Here is a 24681-nt window from a genome sequence, read left to right as displayed (position 1 = left end):
TAAAAACGAGAAACGAGAAACACTTATGAACCACATCAACAAACGACAACTACTGAACATCAGATTCCTGACTTAGGACAGGTGCAAACAAATGCAGCGGGTTTAAACGTTTTAATGGTACCAAACCTTCACCCTTTTTCTGAAACAATAGTGTAACATCACAACATAGAAAGACGCACTATAAAATATCAACTGAAATAGATTAACTCAATCAAAGGACATATTAACACCAGTGAACATACACTGAACAAATAAATTTGACCTATGATACAATGTAAATACAAAATAAATAAACTAAGGGAAGAATAATAAAAGTAACATGTTAGGGAGCTACCATTTGATTTTTTTTTTTTTTTTTGGGGGGGGGGGGGGGGGGGTCGGCTAGGAGGAAATTTGAAAAAAATAGGCAGGACAGGAGTTTTGAGTAAAAAAAAAGGCAGGATGAGACACTTGCAAAAAAAAAGGGTCAGGATGACATATTAGGTAAAAAAAAGTCAGGATAAACGGATAAAAAAGGGCAGGACCGAATAGAGTGAAAAATAAAGGCAGGACAGAGATTACAACTAAAAAAAATGCAGGACAACATTTTTCATCCTAGCCCCAATAAAAATCAAATGGTAGTTCCCTTATATCGGTATGAAATGTTAAACAAATTAAGAAAAAGAATATGCTCGAACAAAAAATATCAGCCATTTGCAATAACTTTAAACACAGGTAAATGAAAATAATGTAGTTGTAAGGTATACGTGTACAGTACCAATAGAGAAAGGAAATATTTTTACAAAATAAATAATTTTGATGTTCATAGTACGAAGTGAAAATTTATAGTAATACCAAACACTTATCAAAGCTGGTATATAGACCAGATATAACCCTGAATAACATTAAATATCAAAAAAGCATTACAATTAGTACCAATCTGTTTACGGGGGTGGGGGTTTCAAAGGTAAGTTTTTCAATAGGCAATCCTTGAGGAGGTTGGTTCAAAATATAAATGAAGAAGAAGAGTTGTCGATAAACATTTATGAGACAGCAACCTCACACACAAGAAACCAAATAGACATATAAAGGTCGAATTTAAGTCTTCAGTAATAGACAAATGTATACACGATATGCCAAGCGACAAAATTTGAATGGAATATTATCTATCAATTTTACTTGTTTACTTTTCTATCATACGTTCTGTTTACGGACCAAACTCTCATAAATATCTCACACGTTCAATAATTTACTGATAATAGTTATAGTTAATCTTTTATCTGTTTTGCTTTATCTGGCAATGTTTGACAGACGACATAATCACAAGCACACAGATAAAAAGGCGTGCTCTTTAATCTAAAGGTGAGCAGATTTTGAATTCGATATTTTTTTTTTAGCATGTTGATATTATTTTATATTTTTTTAATTGATTTTACACATTCAATGCCGTTAAAAAATATTTGTGTTTAATTATCATAATATCCGTTCGGTATCGGGTAATATGATATACACGTTAGCGTTTATTTACATAAACCAGAGACATACATGTATTTTGTTTTATGAACGCAGGTTCGATACATCTTTGTGAATAATATTTAATATTAAAAATATATGAATTTTATATATGACATATGACAAAAATCAAACTTATAGATGATTTTTATCCGAAAATCAAATTGATGAAAATGCGTTTTATTGGTACTGACGAATTATAAAATGGCAACAGTTTTGATGTAGAAAAACAACCTTTATAATTTAAACAAAAACTGTCGTGAAACAATGACAATTTTTGTTGTCGATAACACATGGTGCATTCATAATCCCTAGGCATATCAATAATAAGCGATAATAAACGATGAACTAGTAAAAACGCGCATAATTATTTAATGTAGCTATTGTAAATAGTTATATGCACATTGCGTGGATGTAAAACAGTTTAAAATTACTCATTATTGTTCAATGTATATTATTATATAGTTGTTAGTTTTTTACGGAAATAAAATTAGCTACAGGAAAGTTACACAGGAAGTCATAAGATGAAATCTGAGGACAATCAAGTTCACACTTTTGTACGTGTTCGTTCCTAGTGTGACAATATTCTTATGCATACATTTAATTTTGCTCTCAGATGATTTTAACATTCAACTTGTAAGTATTTCTAACTTTTATATTACTTTTTGAGGTTTTTCGGAGTTTAATTGACACACATAGTCAGCAATATACAACATACATATTTGGGGAAAGATTTTTCACCATGGGGCCCCAACCTACGACGAGTACCACAAAATGAGAAATTAGTATGAGCATTTAGAACAATTCAGCTATAATTTCTACATTGCCCCTTCTAAATGTAATAAGGAGATGTGGTGTATTTGTTAATCTCTAGACTACTACAAACTAGAGTCTGATTTAAGCAACTATCTGTCACCATTGCGGAACTGTTGACCTTTCGCGAGTTCACCCTCGTTTTGGGGCTTCTGTTTCTCAATTTTTAGCCATCTATGGATTTTAGATTTTATACTGCCCCTTGTTACCTTCTTTCTTTTTTAATCCTCTCTCTATGTTTCTTCTTTTTTTCCGGAAACGCATGTCATTGATGAATGACCACGTGTGAAATCAATTTCATTTGTAATTTTAATAAATGTGATATTGTTTGTACACAACAGAACAAACTGCAACCTTTTAAATTATAATACCCTAATAGCACTATTTATTAACCACATTATTGGTCATATTTATCATAAAAATGAAAAAGGAAAAAGAAAAACCGATGTTAGCAAATTAAATTAAAAACGATTAAGTCATAGTTATTGACCAAGCAAGTCGGTATATGTCATTTAATCTGCACGGCTCGGGTTACCTTACTTAACCTGAACGACTTAGGAGTTCGGTTTAATACTAGGTCATCCCCATCGTGCGGATTTTTATTTTTATATATAATTATACCGATTTGATTGGTCAATAACTGTTTTAACACATGACGCCATCAATTCAGATGAACGTTATGGAAATATTCGGAAAATATCCAATCCACGGCTCCTGGGAAACTTTTTCTTCTAGGGTAAAGAAAGGGGAAAACAGTATTTAAGTAGTAAAAGGTTGGTAACTTTTTAACTATAACTTTGTTGATATTCAGGCTTTCTCCTAAAATGTAACAGTATTTGAAGAATTGTGTTTTAATGGCAAAACTTTGATTGTTTCTGTTAAACGTATTCACAATTTTTATATAAACATATAAACAAAAATCAAACAAGTGTTTGTTATATGTCTGTCTTGTTTTACTAACGTCATTCTGTCGGGCTGTTCAATATCGTTTTTATAAGAATTCTTCGACTGCTTTTCTGTGTCATTTGGTCTCTTGTGGAGAGTTGTCTCATTGGCAAGCATACCACATCTTCTTTTTATACACAAAAAACGTTTGCACTTTTCAATCTTTAACTCCACTCCCCCCTTTTTGATAGGAAAATATATAATGTTTAATCCTAAAATCGTTAAACCTTTTTATGGATTTACCCTCCTGGGTCTTTGAAAAATCCTGATCCGCCCCTATAAATAAGAGTATAAAATGTACATTTGAACTGTGCAGTATATCTGCATGAGGTACAGATCATAACAGAGCTTTTGCCTATGTCATGTGTTAACATCATCTTAAAGTAAAGCTTTGAGTACGTAAACAAATATATATTTTCTCTGACTGAATTTCCAGCCTTTGTGAAATAATTTCCATTAAATATTTGATCATATAATTAGGGTACTTCAAGTTTGATTAAGCTTCATGAACTATCTTGTTATCGTAAATATGTAAATTGTGTATTTTCCTACCAACACTTATTCAAATTTACACAAGTAAGTGTCGGTAATAACTCTAATTGTACATTTTGTTGTCTTCTTTATTGCATACAACTACGACTTATTAATATATATATATAATATATCTTTAATTTTTTTTTTTAATTATTTTTTTTTATCTTGTATAGTCATTTAATCAATTATAGAAAATATGTTTACACATCCAACTCCGAATAAAAATTTACTTGTTTTTCCTTTAGACCACGTGGGAATAAAGCAACGAATTAGAAATCAAAGAAAAAAAAAGTCAAATCGATATCTTAGGGTCAGCATTAGGTTTTCAACGATAGACAATAATTATGTCAAACACTCAATCTAGTCTTTGAGCTTACACCCCAGTTCTATTGTTATACTTCATAGTTTCTATTTCTGAAACAAGTGTAAATTGAATAGATCTATTGTAACGAAGAACAATGGATTTTGACCACAGGGTGTGACGAGCGGGGTTTCTGGAAACCCCTGCTTCTACATCCCGAAAACTAAGTCCATTGTTATTCATAACCATAGAAATTGATTATTTTTTTAAATAGCATGAACAAAAGAAATTACTAATAGTGTTCACTACAAGTTGTTTCAAGATATAAAAAAAAACAATTTTCAGGAAATTCAATTTAAATTTCCTAAAATGTGTGTTTTTTTTTAATTGTTTCGCTATTTGATATTCAAATAGCGAAAAAAGTATAAAGCATCTATTTTAAAAATCCATAACTCCTTTGCTTGAAGGTAAAAGTTTTGATCCCCAGGGGCGGATTCAGCCAATTTTAAAAGTGGGGGGTCCCAACCCAGGATAAAAAGGGGGGTTCCAACCATGTTTCCCCATTCAAATGCATTGATCGTCACAAAATAGGGGTGGTCCAACCCCCGGACCCCCCCCCCCCCCCCCCCCCACCCCCACCTAGATCCGCCACTGATCCCTGTCATATGTCTCTATTCTTAAGCATTGATCTTACAAAAAAAACAGAGATTCTAACTCCTGGACCTCCACCCCTGGATTGCCCCACAAAAAAGGGAGTTCCTAAATATCCAATCTGTATTTCTGTATGTTGAGCGTGTCCGGTTCTCGGATTTCTAATCCAGACACACCTATCCTCAGTTTGTCTGAATATGAATGTTTGTTTATACTTGATAATAGAGGGGGTGGGGTGGGGGGTTATAAAACCGTAACATATAAATTACATTTATCATTACCTTCATTAAACTGATACAGGTAAGTACTTTGGGTTATTATATTGCCTTTATCTTCGGGTGCTCTCCAACCCCTCATTCCGACTCCTGCAAGCTGAAAGTTTTGGGATTTTTTTTTTCATGTGATGATCGTCCTTATTGGTGTGAATTTAAATACAATACAGAACAAATAAACGTGTAGTATAAATATACACGTATTTGGTTCATGATAAGGTCATGTTATATTATTATAGTAGATAGTGAAGTGACAATTAGTCTTGAATTCTAGTCACGAGTGGAAAATATGGACCGAAAAATGCGCGAGTCGTAGTGAAATAGATGTTGGAACTACTTTTCCTCAACAGGTTAACTTAGCTTAAATATTTGATGAACATGATTAGGATTGTAAAAAGGGTTCAGATAAAACATATCGTGAAGTATTTAGTACATGTTACATGTATCTGTTTTACTTTATAATTGTAAATATTAACATTTTGTTTCAGTACTTATAAATTTGAGTTGTAAAAAGTAAAATGACAAAAATACCGAACTCCAAGGAAAATCCAAATCGGAAAGTCCCTTATCAAATGTAACATGATCCTTAAAGCTTACTAGAAAGCAGATTTATTTTAACATAATTAATTTGGAAATTAGTTGTATCATAAATTTTTTAAGAATTTTCGATTTTGCAAGATCATAATATTTTATCTTCTGTGACTAATAATTACTTATAGTACTTCAGTATGCTTTAAAATATTTAGCTAATGGCTTTCATTGATTGAATGATAGCTTAATGTTTCCTTAAAGTCCAGTGGCAAATATGACATGCGTATTCAGGACGAGAACGTTTTAAAAAAAAATCAACAGGTAGGATCTGTGAATTCGGTCAACACGGATGACGGACGGGCACTTTTGACTAACATTAGAAAAGACTATAGGAACTTACAGGGTATGGAAGAATTTTCACCCGTCAACAGAGCTACACGGCTAATATTAACGTCTCCATATATCGGCCTGACGTGGCTGCGTAGTTATACATCGTGTACATACTCTGTCACGTGTTTTAACAGCTGGACGACAATTGAACAATTACGAAGAAACAAACAAACAACCTTGAAGTTTACATTATATCCTAGAAATCGATCGGTTTATTTTACTTTATACCTTGGAAGTGACATCATAATGTAACGTATTCTATTATTTCATTATAGTGGTCATTCATCTTCACAGATATCCGTCCTGAATATGCATGAAAAATGTGTCACTGGACGTGCAGTAAACAAAAATCAACGTATCAATCTTATCGAAATCGAAAAGCACTGACTTAAAGCAAAATTCAAATCAATATATTATTATAATATTATTTACATAAACTATCATGACAAGTATTGTCCATTGAATGTCAACACTATTAGCTTTCAAAATATACAGCTTTAAACAAATCTTCCATTATCTTCCATTACTAGTATTCCTAATTGTTCATTTATTCCTTTGTTGAATTGTTCTTGACTGTAAATTGATCACATTCATTTTTTTTAACTGAGAGGGAATGTATATTTCGTGAAATGGTATACACAAAAAGGCAAGGATATAGATTCTTTCAGCAAAGTAAAGATATTGCTGTGCAAAAAAATTAAAAAATCTATGGCTCTTTAATTTTCAATCTTTTCTTGTGAGACAAAATATCTTTGTTTTCTCGGTACATCTCCGTCAATGTTCTCGGAAAGTAAACGTCTACACTTAAAAGTTGACACATATTTCAGCATTAGCATAGTATTACTAAGTTTGTTCAAATAACAGAATTAAAGTTAATAAAATGTGTTAATCCTATAAATTTTACATTTCTTTCAGATTGCCATGCGTATACTAAAACAATTTAGTTCCCGAAAAGGTGTGTATGATTTAAAAAAAAAGAAGATTCCAAAGGGAGATTAAAACCAATAAGTTGAAGAGAGAACGAAAAAATCACGAAAAAGGCAAATAACAACCATCAAACCACCACATAAAAAAACTGAAGAGTAAGCGTCACGTCCCACATCAAAAGGTGCTACGGAAGGTTTAGCAGATCCTGCTCTACATATGTGGCACCCTTTAATAGATTAAGCAAATGACACCGTTCTGTTAGTTCAACCTTACTTGTCAGGCAATTACAATTTTTTTCATTTTTATGATATACTATTTGTTCTGTTCACACAAAATTTATTAATTTATAAAAATAAGCAGACATCCTAGCTATTACCGATCATTACCGTATGTCGGTACTGCAGATGCAACATGCAACACAGGTCAAAATCTGCTGTACACGAAAAGAGTGTTTTTTTTTTATTTATTGGATAAAACATAAGTCATTTTAGTTTTAATTGGTTACGACGAAATCCTTGAGTATTCACATTACTAAAAAAAAATGCTGATAATCAACAATGTGTACATGTGTGTGTTCAAAAAGCATAATACATTCGTTTCTCCCTGTAAAACAAACACACGTAGCTAAACGAAAACTGTACTTACAAAAGTGAAATAAAAAAGATAATGTCAAATATGTACATCATTCCGCCAAACTCTTCACAACTTGCTACATTTCACAGTATATATATAAAATTACACCCAACAGTGTTAGAATTAGACTTTTATGCTGACAACTTTTTGTCCCTCAACGGGATTCGAACTCACACCTTTGATACACTACAGCACCAATCGCTTAGCATCATGTCCAGCGCTCTAGACCACACGACCACATCCGCTATATAAAGATATAACATCAATAGTCGTAGTGTTACCTTGTCACGTAAGGCGAATCTAGAGATAGACATAAGACATGTGTTTTAAGCGTGTGAAGATGTTATATAATTATTATATATATATACAGTTATTTCATAAAAAGCATTTTTTGTATTTGCGGTAATTCTAAATATTGATTAAGAGATAGAGTACCAGTTCAAAAAAAATGTGACGTTAAAAGCTATTAAGAGGCGCTGTAGTTTGTATTTCATTTTTAAGAATGATACCTGGACATTTCTTATTATAATATATATAATATTTCATTCTAAAGTGTCATTGCAATGTAAAATTTTATCGATCAATACAGCCTTGTTAAACCAAATGATATATACACATAAGTACGTATGGTCTATATTTGTCGTATGAGAACAATTCAAGCGCCGAAATTTAAAAACTTCAAGATGAATTCCAGATATTGAAGTAAGGTTGGACGAAAAATGAAAAAAAAAAATAGTGATGAACGGATTAACCACGTTGAATCACATTACATTACTCAACAGAAGCTCTTCCTTTTTTAATGTATACCCGGACGTGCCGCTGGTATGGGTTATTTTTAGCTCACCTGGCTTAAGGGGCAAGTGAGATTTTCTCCTCACTTTGCGTCCGTCGCCCGTTGTCGTCGTCCGTCGTCGTCCATTAACTTTTACAAATATCTTCTCCTCTGAAACTACTGGACCAAGTTTAACCAAACTTTGCCACAATCATCATTAGGGTATTTAGTTTAAAACCTGTGTCTGATGACCCTGCCTACCAAGCAAGATGGCCGACATGGCTAAAATTTTAACATAGCGGTAAAATGCAAGTTTTTGTCTATCTATTTATTATAATCTGACAGAAACAAACATATTCAAAATGTTGAGCTCTACCAATTGTCTATCTGCGTCAAAACTGTCAAGGGACTTCTTATAGGAGTTATTGCCCTTAAATGACAAATTTTACCATATTTTTTTCTCTTCATTTTTGTCTATGAAAACTATAGCAAATACAGAGAAACTTTAAATTGCAAAAATGATCAACAAGATCAGATCTACAAATAAGTCTGCGTTTTCGAAATCGTCAGTAGACTCCTAATTAGAGTAATTGCCCTTTGATGACGATTTTTACCATTTTTTTGCGTTTTGCCTTATATGATAAAAATTAAAATAGATAAGTAGAAACTTAAAATAGTAAAAATGATCAGCAAGGCAAGATCTACAAACATGTCAAATTTTACCGATAAAGTTAGTACACTGTCGCTCTTTATAGGAGTGATTGCCCTAAAATGAGGATTTTTTTTAATTTCTTTTGTGTTTTGAGCAAACACTAAAAAAGATAGAGAGAAAATAAACAAAAACAAAAAAAAACAAAAAAAAAACGATCAGCAATACAAGATCAACAAAATAGAGATTTTTGTCATGGATTCTATTCTCGTCTACAATGTTGGAGAGTGTCCTTTGTTGAATATGCACATATTCCTAGGTGAGCGACACAGGCTCTTTTAGAGCCTCTGGTTTTGAATGTCAAATATATCAATGGTGGCAATTTCCCAAAAAAATATAACAATGGGTAGAAATGTATTTGCCAATGGGTCATGAATCTTCATCTTCAGATAAGATGTCTGTAAACACTGTGTTCTGATCTTTTGTCTAATAATATGAATGATCCCATGTGGATTACATCTTATGATGTCATAGGTTCTGATAGCTTGGAAAATATATCAATTATTGGTAATGATTTTCTTGTGGAATATCTGAATGGGGAGTGATGTTTGCAAACAATAATCTATGAATGAGTGGAGTGGGGGGGGGGGAAGTGATGTTTGCAAACAATAATCTATGAATGAGTGGAGTGGGGGGGGGGGGGGGTAAGTGGGCACTGCTTCCGCCAAAATAGGACGTGTGGTCATTACCAAAATATATCTAAACAAGAAACAAAGATCTTTTGTGTCATTTGCAACTGCTACATATTAAAATGTAATCAATGCATTTAATTTATATTTATCTATTTCTGTTTCAGCAATTTATTCGGTAATATCTGTCTGTGTATTTTTTATAACTGTCGTCAGCGTTTTCGTCATTAATCAATCAATGATCGTCCTATTTTTTGACCAGCCTACCTACTTGTGTCCGTATTTCAGAGGAGGACTAGGCAATCTCATGTTCATGTATGCTTCTCTTTATGGAATCGCTAAAACTAAGAGAATGATTTTAGTTTTAGGGAAGAAGGACCATATCAACACGGTATTCCCCAACTTAGACGTGCTTAAAATGAACAATACGTCATCAGTATGTGGTATCAATGTTCAAGTAGTGGGCGAAAAAAGACCGTGTGCGTACGATATAGAAACAATTAGTTTTAACAGAAGAAGGAATTCTCAACATAGGTCGTACTTGCAATCCTGGAAATACTTTGATAAATTCGAATCTGAAATTAGAAAACAGTTTGCTTTTACACAGGAAGTACAAATGCAAGCACAGTCTGTAATAAATAAGTACACTAGTTCTTATATAAAACAAAAAGGTATTTCCGAAAATTTACAAATTATAGGAATACATCTCCGACGGGGAGATTACTTAAAAGATTATAATATAAAATATGGATATCAAACTGTAAATAAAGAATATATAGAAAAAGCACTGAAATATTACCGAACAAAATTTAAAAACTGTTTATTTCTTGTATTCACCGGACATTCAAAAGATGCTGTAAAATGGCGAGCAGACAATATCAACGGAAGTGACGTAATACACGTGGAAGCAAATTCACGAAATGTAGACATGTGTGCCTTATCCAAATGCAACCATACCATAATAACTGTTGGTTCTTTCGGCTGGTGGGCAGCCTGGTTAAATAATGGAAATACCGTGTATTTTAAAGACGTTGCGAGACCAAACAGCTCGCTTAGATCAGATTTTAGTGATGATATGAAAGACTTTTTCCCGCCAAATTGGATAGGTCTATCTTGAAGACTTGTATTTATTCTATGACATTATTCTGAATATGCAAAAATATATTTATTTGCAGGAAAAATATCACATATAAATTAATGATGCGCGACCGATGACTTTTCAAGTAAAATCCTTATGACTGGAATATGCGGCACACAATAAAACGCAATTGTTTTGTTGCATTTAACGGTACACATTTTGTTTTTGCACCAGATGTACATTTCGACTCACTAGTAACGCCTGAGGCCAACAAAAAGTCATCAATCGTGAATCAATTTATATATGTGTTAATTGACCTGCAAATTAGTATACTTTGTCTATACGTTTGGTCTAATTTGGTTTTAACAGTTTTCAAAGTTTGGATTAAGTTTTAGATTTTGAAGATCTGATAAAACCAAAAAAGAACGAACAGTATAGCTAGACCCGGACAAAATAAACGAGCTATGCACGAGGAAGAAACATTCCTTAATTTGAAAAGCATGATTTCCACGTCATGTGCTTTCTTTGTTAAGGCCTTGCAACAGAAAGCAACAAGATGGATTAAGATAATACGTAAACTATATTGGCACGAAAAATAAGAATCTGTTTGTTTATTAACAATGAAGTAAATCTCACATACTTATGGTTTAACAAGTCGTCACTCATATATTAACGCATTTATAAAAATGTTGTTATAGACAATTAAGGAAACAGTTTGATCTACATACGAGTTGTTTTCTGTGTAAAATATATAAATTTGGATTAAAAGTTTGTGATGCACCGCCCATTTTACTTTTTTTTTTTTTGATAAATTGTTTAATTTGAAATTATTTCAACATTGAGTTTTTAAAAAAAAATCTTGTTTCTGTTTTTTTTTTTTTTTTTTTTGAAATACCTTGTTTTTCATAAAAGTATTATAATACAAATTGTAAAAAAGAACAACCATGTAAAATAATTATAGGGCCCTGTATGGCCATCAATTGAGCAAATACCATGCCGTATTGTAAGCTACAAAAGGCCTAGCGGCATGAAAAATGTAAAAATATCGAAAGAGAAAATCAACGGCTTAATTTATGCTCAAAACAGCAAATAAAAACACAGTAAGGCTAACAGCTACCACCAACAACCACTGAGTAACAGACTGCTAAGTTGGAACAGGTATATACAGATTGAGGCGGGGTTAGACATGTTTATGAGCGCGCTCAACCCTCCCGTAATCTATAACATTGGTGTAACAACACAACATAAGAAAAAAATATAGAAATCAGTTGGAAAAGGCTTGACTTATACCGACACTGTTTTTCCTCATAACAAGTGATTTTTAGGTACTTTATTGAACACATTTTGGAACATCGTTAGTAGGGACTGGCTTATAATGTAAAACCTATGTTACCATGCAGACATCCCACTTATATCGACAGTCGTGCATTCAATACGTTATGTATCTATATTTCTTTTTTAAAACGTGAACTTGTCTGAAGATTTTAAGTTGGGAAGAATTTTGCCAGCTTAAGTCTTATACTTCTTTAAAAAAAATAAGGAGATGTGGTATGATTGCCAATGAGACAACTATTCAACAAAGTTCAAATGAAGTGGATGTAAGCAATTATAGGCAACCGTACGGCCTTCAACAATGATAAAAAAAAAACCATAACCTATGGTCGGCTATAAAAGGCCCCGACATAAAAAATATGAAACAATTCAATTGAGAAAACTAACGCCCTAATTTATAACAAAACAGTTTACAAAAAACAAATATGAACCAACGACAACCACTGAACTACAGGCTCCTGACTTTGCACAGGCACATAAAGAATGTGGCGGGGTTAAACATGTTTGTTAGCGCTCAACTCTCCCCCTAACCTTGGACAGTGGTGTAACAGTGCAACATAAGAAAAAACTATAAAAATCAGTTGAAAAAGACTTCATCTAACAAAAACACAAAGTGGGCGTGGACGGGTACTTATTCATCCCAAAAACAAAATGACACTAAGGCTGGTTCTCTGGTTTCAAACGTATCAGTCTTAAACAAACTGACATGCCTTTAAAACTCACATTTTTTATTTATTAAAAAGAATTTATCCGGTCAGGAATGTATTTGTTTTAATGTGAAAAACGTGTTGTTAATAGGACCTTAAGTGTTTGGTTGTCAAATATTATTTTTGTCTTTGTACATACATGGGTTAAAATAATTTATATGACGTAATCTTTGTCGATCTGTTCAAACAGAACAAATATTTTAAAAGCTATTTTGTTTTGAATAAACTCATTATAGAACTTTATCAATGAAACCTCCTTGCTTGGTAATACATATAAGCTTACACAAACGAACAGTTAAGCACTTTTGAGTGTTAAATGATTTCAAAGTTGAAAGTTTGATCCCGCCATGCAGGTGCAATGACGAAAATCGAATTAAAGTAATATGGTATTACAAAAATGTTAAAATTGGTTTGCTCTTGAAAGAGACACCTATATATACATACAAGTAGCTAGTGTTTTGGAGACATGGTTTAATAATAATAAATTCTTTATTTTCTGAAGGTTACACAGTTAACAAAACAGTTAATCCACCCCGTGCCCTTCTAATCTACATATAAGAATACACAATTTTTAAAAGATAATAATACATAAACAAAAGGGTAATAAAGCAAAAACATACTACACTGCATACAAGAGCACATATATATAGTACAGGTAGACAATTACAATTTACTTAAATAAAAAGTAATTTGTAGTAAAATTGTTACATTAAAACTGCTGCGAAAAGTTCTCATGTATTTTCAAGAGATAAGCTTGACATTTTGTTTTAAAAACACTTATACTTTTACTTTCTTTCAAAACCATAATTAGTTTCATATCGTTGAACAAATATATTATTTTGGGAAGATGATCTTAATGCGTATTTTTTAACAACTGAACAACTTGAAAATAATTCAGATAAATATTCAGGTGCTAGATTATTTATACACTTATAAACCATCACTATCATAAAATATTTAATTCTTTTATAAATGACAAGCCATCCTAACTTTTTAAACAAAACTGATGAAGATATATCAAAACCTGCATTTAAAATGATTCTTGCTGCCCTCTTTTGTAACTTGTATAAGTTGTCAATATTAGTTTTTGAAGCATTTCCCCAAGCGGTACAGCAGTAGTTCATAATTGAAAGTATATATCCATTATAATATAGTTTGAGAACACTTACCGGAATATATGCTTTTAGTTGGCCGATAAGATGCAGTCTGCTTACAATTACTGCACAAAGTTTGTCAATTTGATTTTCCCACGAAAGAGATTTGTCAATATGGTTAGTAAGGGGATGGCAAACCAGCAAACCTATCTTAAACTACAGAATCTTGACTTTAAAGTCGAGCTGTATTGCGATCTTGAGAAAACATATATGAATAAAAGGAGATGGTGGGTATACATCAATGAAGCAGCAACCCATCGACAAAAAGACATTTTAATGGCAACATATAAACTTTGGTAGGAGTTTGTGAAATAAAGCATGTTCAGTTGTTATTTACTAGTATATTAAATATATGGATCCTGTTTGCATAGGAATATAAGTTGTTTCTTTATTTAGTGTACCCTGAATGTCTTCAATTATTGTTGTTGGCATGTAAGTGTAAACAATTAAAAATTAGTCTACAAATTTAAACAAGTTGAAAAATAACACGTTGAGTTCGTGGGTCTGAAGCTCTTTTCTGAGTTTACATTAATCAGAAACACCAAGAATTTATAAAAACTTGAATACAGGATGACCTAATTTATGACTTTATAAAAAATATCAGAATTCATCTGACAACTTTCTCTGAGGGAGTTGAAACTTTGAGTTCTTAATCAATTTTAAATATCAACGGAGAGTTTAGGAAAGATATGTGATTATGTTCGAAATCCAGTTCCCATAACAGTTCAAACAACTCAACAGTTGATAGTTCATCAGCAGTAGAACCACGAATGTCACTAGAGAAACAGGAATTGCTGACCTTGCTCGAGTATCTGAGTTCGTCTGATTTTCTTGGGGGGGGGGGGGGGGGGGGGGGGTGATTTTCTTGTTACTCGGTATTTTTTTTTCTGTGTAGTCACTTGGTTTGTACGGTTGTTTTGGTTTTAGTCCAAAGGCATGGTGTTATCCTTTTTTCGTAGACTTTTCTTCGGTTTTTGATTGTCCTTTAATGTTCCTATCTTTTGAAGTGTCTGTTTGTTTTCTTCGTAATGTAAGACCCATATGTTCTAATCGTTCATATACGCTGATATGACATGTACATGTTATTGTTGACCAAACTTGTTGACCTAAATGCACATAGGCCTCTTAGGACGGCCAAGATATTCCGACACCCCGTTAGTCCGACACCCCATTAGTTTAACGCCTCATGGGTCCGACACCCCCAACGGTCCGACACCCCATAGTTCGACGCCCAATAGTCCGACACCGAATAATTAAACAACTATAGTTAATATATTTTATATTAGAAAGCCTGATGATGTGTTTATTTAATATTACAACTGTGTTTAGAACCGAACGCTTTGTCCATCGACTGATCCAAGTTATCAAGGTATGTTGGTAGACATGTATTTGTTAAAATATTGGGAAATATTCACCAAAACAACAGATGCGGAATTAACCTTTTTGTCTTGCGTGACTTAAAAACTAGTACTATCAATCTCTTAACTACCGTCAATATTTTGTCAAACTAGAATATAATTTGTGAAGTTTTGACGAATTACTTGCATGCAGATTCGTAACTGTGTATCTCTCCCGAAGCAGAGATTTGAGAAAGATGAGGCTCTAATGCCTTCCAAATAGAATTCTGTCAAGTTTGACGCATTCTCCGTAAGGCATCTGTTTTGACTGTATGAGTTCACAACAGAATATGAGTGGGTAAATAGAAATAATGAAAACAACAATTAAACTGGGTAATCAAATTAATAATTTCATCATTTCCTAGACATCTAACAAATGAGGAGATCAGATAGTTATGGAGTTTTATATGAAATCAGTATGTTACTATCAAATAAACCACTTCTGATACTAGAGGACCAAACTCTATGTATTTTTCTAGTGACTGTTTATGGCATAAGAACATGTCAGTATGCCATATATATGAAGCTAGAACACACAAGTTTGGAAAATAAACTAATAGAAAAATTAAACGATATGAAGCGAAGCCTACCTCCTTTCTAATACGGACACTAAGGCAAATTCAAAGAAATCTTATTTTGATACATGTATGTACAATGCAAATAAATCAAGGAATTTTAGATCGGACAATCTTCTGACAAAAAATAAGTTGTAATGTCAAAGTAAAAGGCTTCACATCCACAGTCACTTGTCTCTGAAAAAATACCTATATGTATATAAATTAAAAAATAATCAGAGACAGATGCCTGTGTATACATCAGTTATTGTGACATGCCATACATCCACATGCCAAATATCAAATCTTCGTAAAAATATAACAAAATCCTGCCGCAAAGATAATTACTGTACGAGAAAAAGACGAAAGAGTACAACAAAATGCTTTAAAATTGGTATTTGCTGCTTTTCCGACTATCAAGTGATATTTACAAAAAAAATGAAAACAACACTTTATAAATGCTTTTTTGGATTTATCTTCACCAGGAGCGTTCAAAACCGAATACTAGTATTTGAAAACCAAGTATATTAAAGAGTAAGAGCAAAGACTGGTTTCAACAAAATCGGAAATACAATGTAAAATGCACCTTAATATGCGACTTAGCGTGTTGGTCTGTATAACGCAGGATATCTTCTATGGAAAGCCAACGGGGTCAAAATTCTTATTTCGTAACTTGTCAATTTGTAACTTGTATCTTTGTAATTTGAAAATTCTTACTTCGTAAATTGTCAATTTGTAACTTGTATCTTTGTAATTTGAAAAATCGTAATTCGTAAATTGTTAATTTGTAACTTGTAACTGTGTGATTTCAAAATTCTTTATTGGTAAATTGTCAATTTGTATATTGATGTTTTGTAACTTGTCGATTCGTTAAATGTTGATTTGTAAATTGTCAATTTGTATGTTGATGTTTTGAAACTTGTCGATTCGTTCATGAAATGTCGGTTTGTTAATTGTCATTCTGATAGTTGTATTATGCTAACGATCATTATGACGACAGATGGCGCTCGGTTTCCTCTTCGGTGTATAAGTCTCCTGTAAGTAGGAGCACTTCCATGTGGAGTATATACCTAAGTAGTTTTATAAATCAATTATGTACAGCATATACAAATAAAAGAAAATAAATAGATAAACACATTGTTTGGTTTATATGGCATATATACTAGGGACTCGGTTTTATATAGAGGTGACCTCGAATAAACATGTATGTCTTCCGGACTGGTCAACACACCTGGGAGGGGTGTGTCACTTCCTGTATTTAGGTATATACTGATGTGTCGCTGGAATGGGCTCACTTATCAACTTCGCAAATATGTTACTGTCACTTGGCAGGAATTTTCTTCTTAACATTTGACCGGGTCAAAATTAGACTAAATACATGAATTAAAAGACTAAGCTGGAAAGTTCATACTTATATTGTTCGGGGCCGCAAATTTTGGACTAAATGTATGATGGGAGAAATGGGTTTGACACCATAGCCATTATTCCTTAATATAATAATTAAGATATTGGAAAATAATGTAATTTATATCTAATGATTTTTGAATACAAAAAGCGCTGAAATTGATGAAAAATCTTTATTTATTTGGCTCTTGAGTAATGAAGATTAAAATGTTTTATATAATGTACTTTGCAAAACAAATTGAATGAAGTGTTATTTTAAATGAGTCACTTAATTGATGTATACTATTTATCAAAACTGTATTAGATATGTGATATTTTGTAATAAAATCTAAAGGAACCAAAAAACTTATCAAGGACCTAAAATGGACTACCCATATTTTCATCGTAACCAAGAATGCAAACTCAACCGTGACTAGGGTTCCTGATAAGGAATTTGAGATATTGCCCACCAGCCGAATGCAAGAAAACGGCATATATTTCACTTGTCAATATTGGAGTATGAAACAATAGTATATGTGACCCCTACACATCTACGAACATCAACAAGCTTGAAGAATACAGCGACAAGCTACGAGATTTATAACGAGGAGGCTACAAATCCAGAGAAGATGGTTGCGTCTCAAACACGCTCTTCAAAGACAAACAGACAAAACGCTTAAGCCATAAGCGAATATTTCTGTACGAGATGGTTGAGGGGCTGGTTCTTGCTATAGAACCTGAAAAATAAAAAAAAAGAAAGCTCGTCCAAAAAGAACAATTGCTGCCTAGGGATTTGACAATTATCACTCAATAAATATTGTGGAAAAACAGATCAAGAACTACACAAAGTGTTTTGAGATTTTAACGATCAAAATCCCACATTCCAACCCATTTTTCGTAAAAACGGTAATCGAGTGGTACATCCTTGAAGACACTGTAGTGCGCACACCGAGCGTTGACAGCTTCAGATACTGCTCTCGGCACCGTCAATAACTTCTTAGCTTCTTGACCAGAAAAGTTTAGTAGGCATGTACAAATGAATGTTAATATATATTATATAACATTAAACACGTCTAAATTGAAAACAACGTCCAAACCTATATATATGATTGCGTTGGATAAAAACCGCAATTTTATACGTGTGCATGTAAAACATATTTCGTTATAGAGGGGTCTTAATACAGCACAAACAACATTATATAAAATTATAAATATATGTCACCCCTTCCCCCTGAGACCTCAGTCAGAATCAAAATAGTCCGGTAATAGCATTTTAGGATTAATAGAAACCGTTTATTACCTGGGTTTTCACGTACTGGTGTAGCCTTTCATATCCGACTATATGGATTGGGTTTTTCTCATTGTTGCCTATGATTGCTTACATCGACTGTATTTGAACTTTGTTGGATAATTGTCTCATACTGTTTTTTTCCACACCTTCTTATATCTATTTACCCGAATAATTCAGTCGCAATGTTCCGCTAATCTACGACTACTTCATTAACTTCGCAAGTAGGAGAGATCGATTACGTGAAGGGAATGAACTATTTGGGTTGTATTTTTCATATGGTTTCCGTTCTCGAACGATACGCCACCTGTCGTCTTCAGAAAACAAAATAAAACCGGGTTTCTGTATACATGCCATATACAAATAAAAATGATATTATTCTTTTTGTTTTTTTTTTTAATTGCATTTGCTGTACATTATTGATTTAAATTACTTGGGTATATATTCCATATGGAGGTGCTCCTACTTACAGAAGGCTGATTCACCGAAGAAGAAACCGAGTGCCATCTGTCGTTATTATGATCGTTAGCATAATACAACAATGACAATTTACAAATCGACATTTAACGAATCGACAAGTTACAAACATCAATATACAAATTGACAATTTACGAATCGACATTTAACGAAACGACAAGTTACAAAACATCAATATACAAATTGACAATTTACGAATCGACAAGTTACAAAACATCATTATACAAATTGACAATTTACAAATCGACATTTAACGAATCGATAAGTTACAAAACATAAATATACAAATTGACAATTTACCAATAAACAATTTTGAAATCACACAGTTACAAGTTACAAATTGACAAGTTACAAAGTAAGAATTTTGACCCCGTTGGCTTTCCATAATCTTCTAGTCCTAGATAGCTCTGACATTTGACGTTCTTTTAGGATTTGTTGGGCCGTCAGACCAATCTCGGACTAGGTGTCTATGGAAAGCCAACGGGGTCAAAATTCTTAATTCGTAAATTGTCAATTTGTAACTTGTATCTTTGTAATTTCAAAATTCTTAAGTCGTAAATTGTCAATTTGTAACTTGTATCTTTGTAATTTCATAATTCTTAATTCGTAAGTTGTCAATTTGTAACTTGTATCTTTGTAATTTCAAAATTCTTAATTTGTAAATTGTCAATTTGTAACTTGTAACTGTGTGATTTCAAAATTCTTTATTGGTAAATTGTCAATTTGTATATTGATGTTTTGTAACTTATCGATTCGTTAAATGTCGATTTGTAAATTGTCAATTTGTATAATGATGTTTTGTAACTTGTCGATTCGTAAATTGTCAATTTGTATATTGATGTTTTGTAACTTGTCGATTCGTGAAATGTCGATGTGTTAAATGTCATTGTTGTATTATGCTTACGATCATTATGACGACAGATGGCGCTCGGTTTCTTCTTCGGCGTATAAGCCTCCTATAAGTAGGAGCACCTTCATATGATGTATATACCCAGTAATTTAAATCAATTATGTACAGCAAATCCGTCTTAAAGAAAGCAAAACCCAAAAATTGCATGTTTACAGGATCCCAGTTTTATTTTGTTTACTGAAGACGACAGGTGGCGTTTCGTTCGAGAACGGAAACTATATAAAAATACATCCCGAATAGTTCAGTCCCTTTAGGTAATCGATCTCTCCTAATTGCGAGGTTAATGAAATAGTCGTTGGTCAGGGGAATATAACGACTGAATTATTCAGGTAAATACAATAAGGAGATGTAGTAATAAACCGTATGACTGCCAATTGTCTCAACCATCCATCAAAGTTCAAATAAAGTCGATGTAAGCAAGTATAGGCAACTTACGGCCTTCAACAATGAGAAAACCCAATACCATATAGTCGGCTATAAAAGGCTACATCATTACTGGAAAACCCAGGTACTAGTAATAAACGATTTCTATTAATCCTAAAATGCTATTATCGGACCATTTTATTCTGACAGGAGGGGAAAGGGCTGACAGATATATATATATATATATATTAATATACATGCCTACTGAACTTTTCTGGTCAAGAAGCTTAAGAATTGCCGCTCCCTGATTTTTCGTTCTATAAAGATTTACAACCAAAAAGACCAAAATATTCCCGATTCCCTCTCAACTGCTGCTTAACGCCCAGTACTCCCGATATGAACCCCACCCGGTGCCACTCCTCCTTATAGCCCGGCAACCTGACCAAATCTAATATTTCGTCGATCGGGTCGGATCGTTAATTAACCGAGTTGATTCACGATGTTAATCAATAAAGCTAAATTTTTTGAAATTTGTATTTCATATGAAATTAAAAATAATTTGCAATGAATTCGTAACAATATAAATACTTCCCTCCATATGTCAAGAAATTACGCTATCCCACGAAGCATCATCCTAATATCCAATTGACGAAACCATGTTATTTTCCGCCTGGCTCTTCTGTCGAGCAGTGAGCCAGGATCCCAGGCTACCATTTTCTCTCCAAAATGACACAAGACAGAACAATATCAGTATGAATTTTCCAGATCCGTCTTATATTTCATGTATTTAGTCTAATTTTGACCCAGTCAAATATTTAGAAGAAATTTCCTGCCAAGTGACAGTAATATATTTTCGAAGTTGATAAGAAAGCCTATTCCAGCGACACATCTGAATATACCTTAATACAGAAAGTGACACACCCCTCCCAGGTTTGTGACCAGTACAGTAAACATACATGTTTATTCGAGGTCACCTCTATATAAAACCGAGTCCCTGGTATACATGCCATATAAAACAAACAATGTATTTGTCTATTTGTTTTCTTTTATATGTATGTGCTGTACATAATTGATTTAAATTACTTAGGTATATATTCCATATGGAGGTGCTCCTACTTATAGGAGGCTTATCAACCGAAGAAGAAACCGAGCGCCATCTGTCGTCATAATGATCGTTAGCATAATACAACAATGACATTTAACACATCGACATTTCACACATCGACATTTCATGAATCGACAAGTTACAAGTTACAAACTTTAAACATCAATATACAAATTGACAATTTACCAATAAAGAATTTTGAAATCACACAGTTACAAGTTACAAATTGACAATTTACAAATTAAGAATTTTAAAATAACAAAGATACAAGTTACAAATTGACAATAAACGAAATAAGAATTTTGAAATTACAAAGATACAAGTTACAAATTGACAATTTACGAATTACGAATTTTGACCCCGTTGGCTTTCCATAGGTGTCTTCGTGTCAATGTGTTGTTGTCCTGATTGTAAGTGAAATGATTGTTGTTTGACGTTTAGGGAGCTACCATTTGATTTTTATGGGGGGCTAAGATGAAATTTGAAAAAAAGGCAGGACAGGAGTTTTGAGTAAAAAAAAAAGGCAGGATGACAATCTATGTAAAAGGCAGGACCGAATAGAGTGAAAAATAAAAAGGCAGTACAGATATTACAACTAAAAAAAATACAGGAAAAAATTTTTCATCCTAGCCCCCATAAAAATCAAATGGTAGCTCCCTTAACCGCCACTAAAAATGTTCATGCTTTCTTTTTTAGTATGTAAAATCGTTTACGAAGAAACGGTTATTTAACTAAATATCAATCCTAACAAAACCTGTGATTATTTAGAGAGAATCAGTAAGAAATTGAATATGTTTAAAATTCAGAAAAACACTTATATTAACTAAACGATAATATGGATAATGACTGATAATAGACATTTTTGGAAAAAGAAAAATGAAAAATAAATTTAATTAACAGGACTGTTTTAAAAACATATATATAGGTAATATCAAGGATACAAATTGAAGAGATTTGTACATAAATGAACCCAAACAGCCCTGATTTAGAAAATTTTCCTAATACGCTGGTCAAAGTCTTTTTAAATTTTATTTTGTGATACAGAGAAGCAATGGGACATGATAATCTGGTCGTATAGGTGGGCAAGGAATAGATCATGTTTTCCCACCTTTTTTATAAAAAGATACATAACAGATTGGTACATGTAAAGTCTTATTTTGTTAAAATTTGTTATTCCTGAGTCGTTCTTGCGTCCGAACTCTAAGTGCATTCCTGTGTCAATATCATTGAAGTGTTGTGGGTTGCTAGAGTTTTTATCACGAAACGTGTTTGCTTGTGCTGTACAATCGATTAAAATTTCAACCGGTGATCGATTTTTTTAAATCGGAAAGAAAAGACAACCGATTAGTTTTTAAAGATGAAAAATAAAACACGAATGGAAATAACAATGTACAGAAACAAAATTGTTGTTTTTTATGGAATATGCAATTACAAATCTAATCGCTGATATTAAAAGTACATTCCCATGGCTATTTGTTAATGATTGATTTTTTAAAAATATCCAGTGGCAAATGTTTCATGTATTTTTAATAAATATCATTCTCACAGCACTTTTATCGAAGATTCAACCTCAATTAAGTCTTCATATATAGAACCAATTATTATTGATTGAATAATTTTACTATCAATGTTTTCGATTATAAGTTTCCGAGACAAAATTACGTGAACGATGATAGACTGCACTACTGAGGACTGTTCTTTTACATTTTCGTTTAACTGTAGTGTATTTTTCCATAGAGCACACCGTGTATTTTTTAACTTAAACTTACAAGGTTCTCATATGCATATGGTCATGGTATTTCTTAAATACCAGATGGGTGGTGTGGTATTATCTGTTTCTTTGACACAGTTAAAAGAAAGAGTAGTCCAAATACCACGCCAACAACAATTCTATGAAATAGATTTTTTATTACTGTGTTATATAGCCATTTTTCCCCCATGCCAATTTTTCCCCCGGGGACATTTTGGATCATTGCCATTTTGCCATTTTGCCGCGGAAAGTTGACAATACGTATACATATAGCCACTTTTCCAACATGCCCATATTTCCCCCTAATACGGATTTCACTATACATGTATATATATATCATATAACGGTCATGCATTGCATATATTTTTCGTATTTTCTGAAGAAATTATTGATTCCCGGAATGCTAACATAATATGTTTTTCGGCTTGGGTTGCATAGAAGAAATGTTGGGTACAAATTGTATTCGTTTTTCTGACACGCGTGGCACTAGAAAAATCTGAGGACTGGGAGTGGTTTGGGGCACCTATATTTTGTTACAGAGGTGCATTCGAAAAAATATACCGATTCATACATTGGTTTTGTCCAAAAAATTCTATTTAATATTCGTATGGCTTACATGAAAATGTGTTCCTATTCATAATTACTGGGGCTGATAAAATGGTACTGTAAAAATCTGAGATTAACACGTTCACCACAGGAATGAATTTATTTAATATTCATAAAGATATTTTGACCAATTGATATATTGTTTAATAAAATTGCCACCCGTTGATATATAATAAGTTGAAATTTTCCATCCGTACATATATTTAACATTCTGAAAAACGGACATCGGTATAGAACTTATTTAAAGAAGTTATCCTATATTGAACATTAAACCTTGTTTGTGCAGCCGTCTGTGGACATGCCAGATAGTATTGTGATTTCATCTCATATCCACACATATGAGTTCATTTTTGCATGGCCAAATGTCTAAATATCCATTAGTCTGTCTTCATGTCCAATAGTCTGTTAACATGTCCAGTAGTTCGTTAACATGTCCAGTAGTTCGTTAACATGTCCAGTAGTTCGTTAACATGTCCAACAATCTATGTATATGTCCACAAATCCGATTACATGCCACAAGTCTGTGTGTCTCACTAAATGTTCACTGGTCTGTCTACGTATCAACCAGTCATTCGACATGTTTACCAGTTTGTCCATGTGTCCGCCAGTTTGTCTACGTGTCAACCAGTCATTCGACATGTTTACCAGTTTGTCCATGTGTCCGCCAGTTTGTCTACGTGTCCACCAGTCAGTCAACATGTTCACCCTTCGTTTTAGCTAATATGTTTTCACTAGTCTGTCGACATATCTACAAATATGTCTATGGATGAACAGGTCTGTTAACATGTCCAAATGCAGCCTGTCTACACATCCACCAGTATTTGTATGTGTCCAATAGTCTGTATATGGGCCCAACAGTCTGTCAATATGTTCACTGATCTGTGTATGTGTCCACAATGATTGTTTGGTAACGCTTAACTATTGAAAAGAAGGTTAATATCTTTTAATGAATAATTGATTACCAACTGAAGTCTCCGAC

The 24681-nt window shown here is 32.9% G+C and overlaps 1 protein-coding gene across 1 annotated transcript; it reads left to right on the top strand.

Annotated features, from left to right (window-relative positions):
* The first annotated feature begins 1835 nt into the window (after positions 1-1835).
* LOC127723739 (galactoside 2-alpha-L-fucosyltransferase SEC1-like) lies at positions 1836-12958 on the top strand. The gene is made up of 3 exons (XM_052230491.1): positions 1836-2127; positions 6844-6883; positions 9766-12958. Exons 2-3 carry the CDS (start codon positions 6850-6852, stop codon positions 10713-10715), a joined length of 984 nt encoding a protein of 327 aa, XP_052086451.1. The 5' UTR covers positions 1836-2127; positions 6844-6849; the 3' UTR covers positions 10716-12958.
* The last annotated feature ends 11723 nt before the right edge of the window (positions 12959-24681 follow it).

This window comes from Mytilus californianus, unplaced genomic scaffold (genome assembly GCF_021869535.1).
Source record: "Mytilus californianus isolate M0D057914Y unplaced genomic scaffold, xbMytCali1.0.p SCAF_13, whole genome shotgun sequence".
NCBI lineage: Eukaryota > Metazoa > Mollusca > Bivalvia > Mytilida > Mytilidae > Mytilus > Mytilus californianus.
This window is presented reverse-complemented; position numbering and strand designations above follow the sequence as displayed.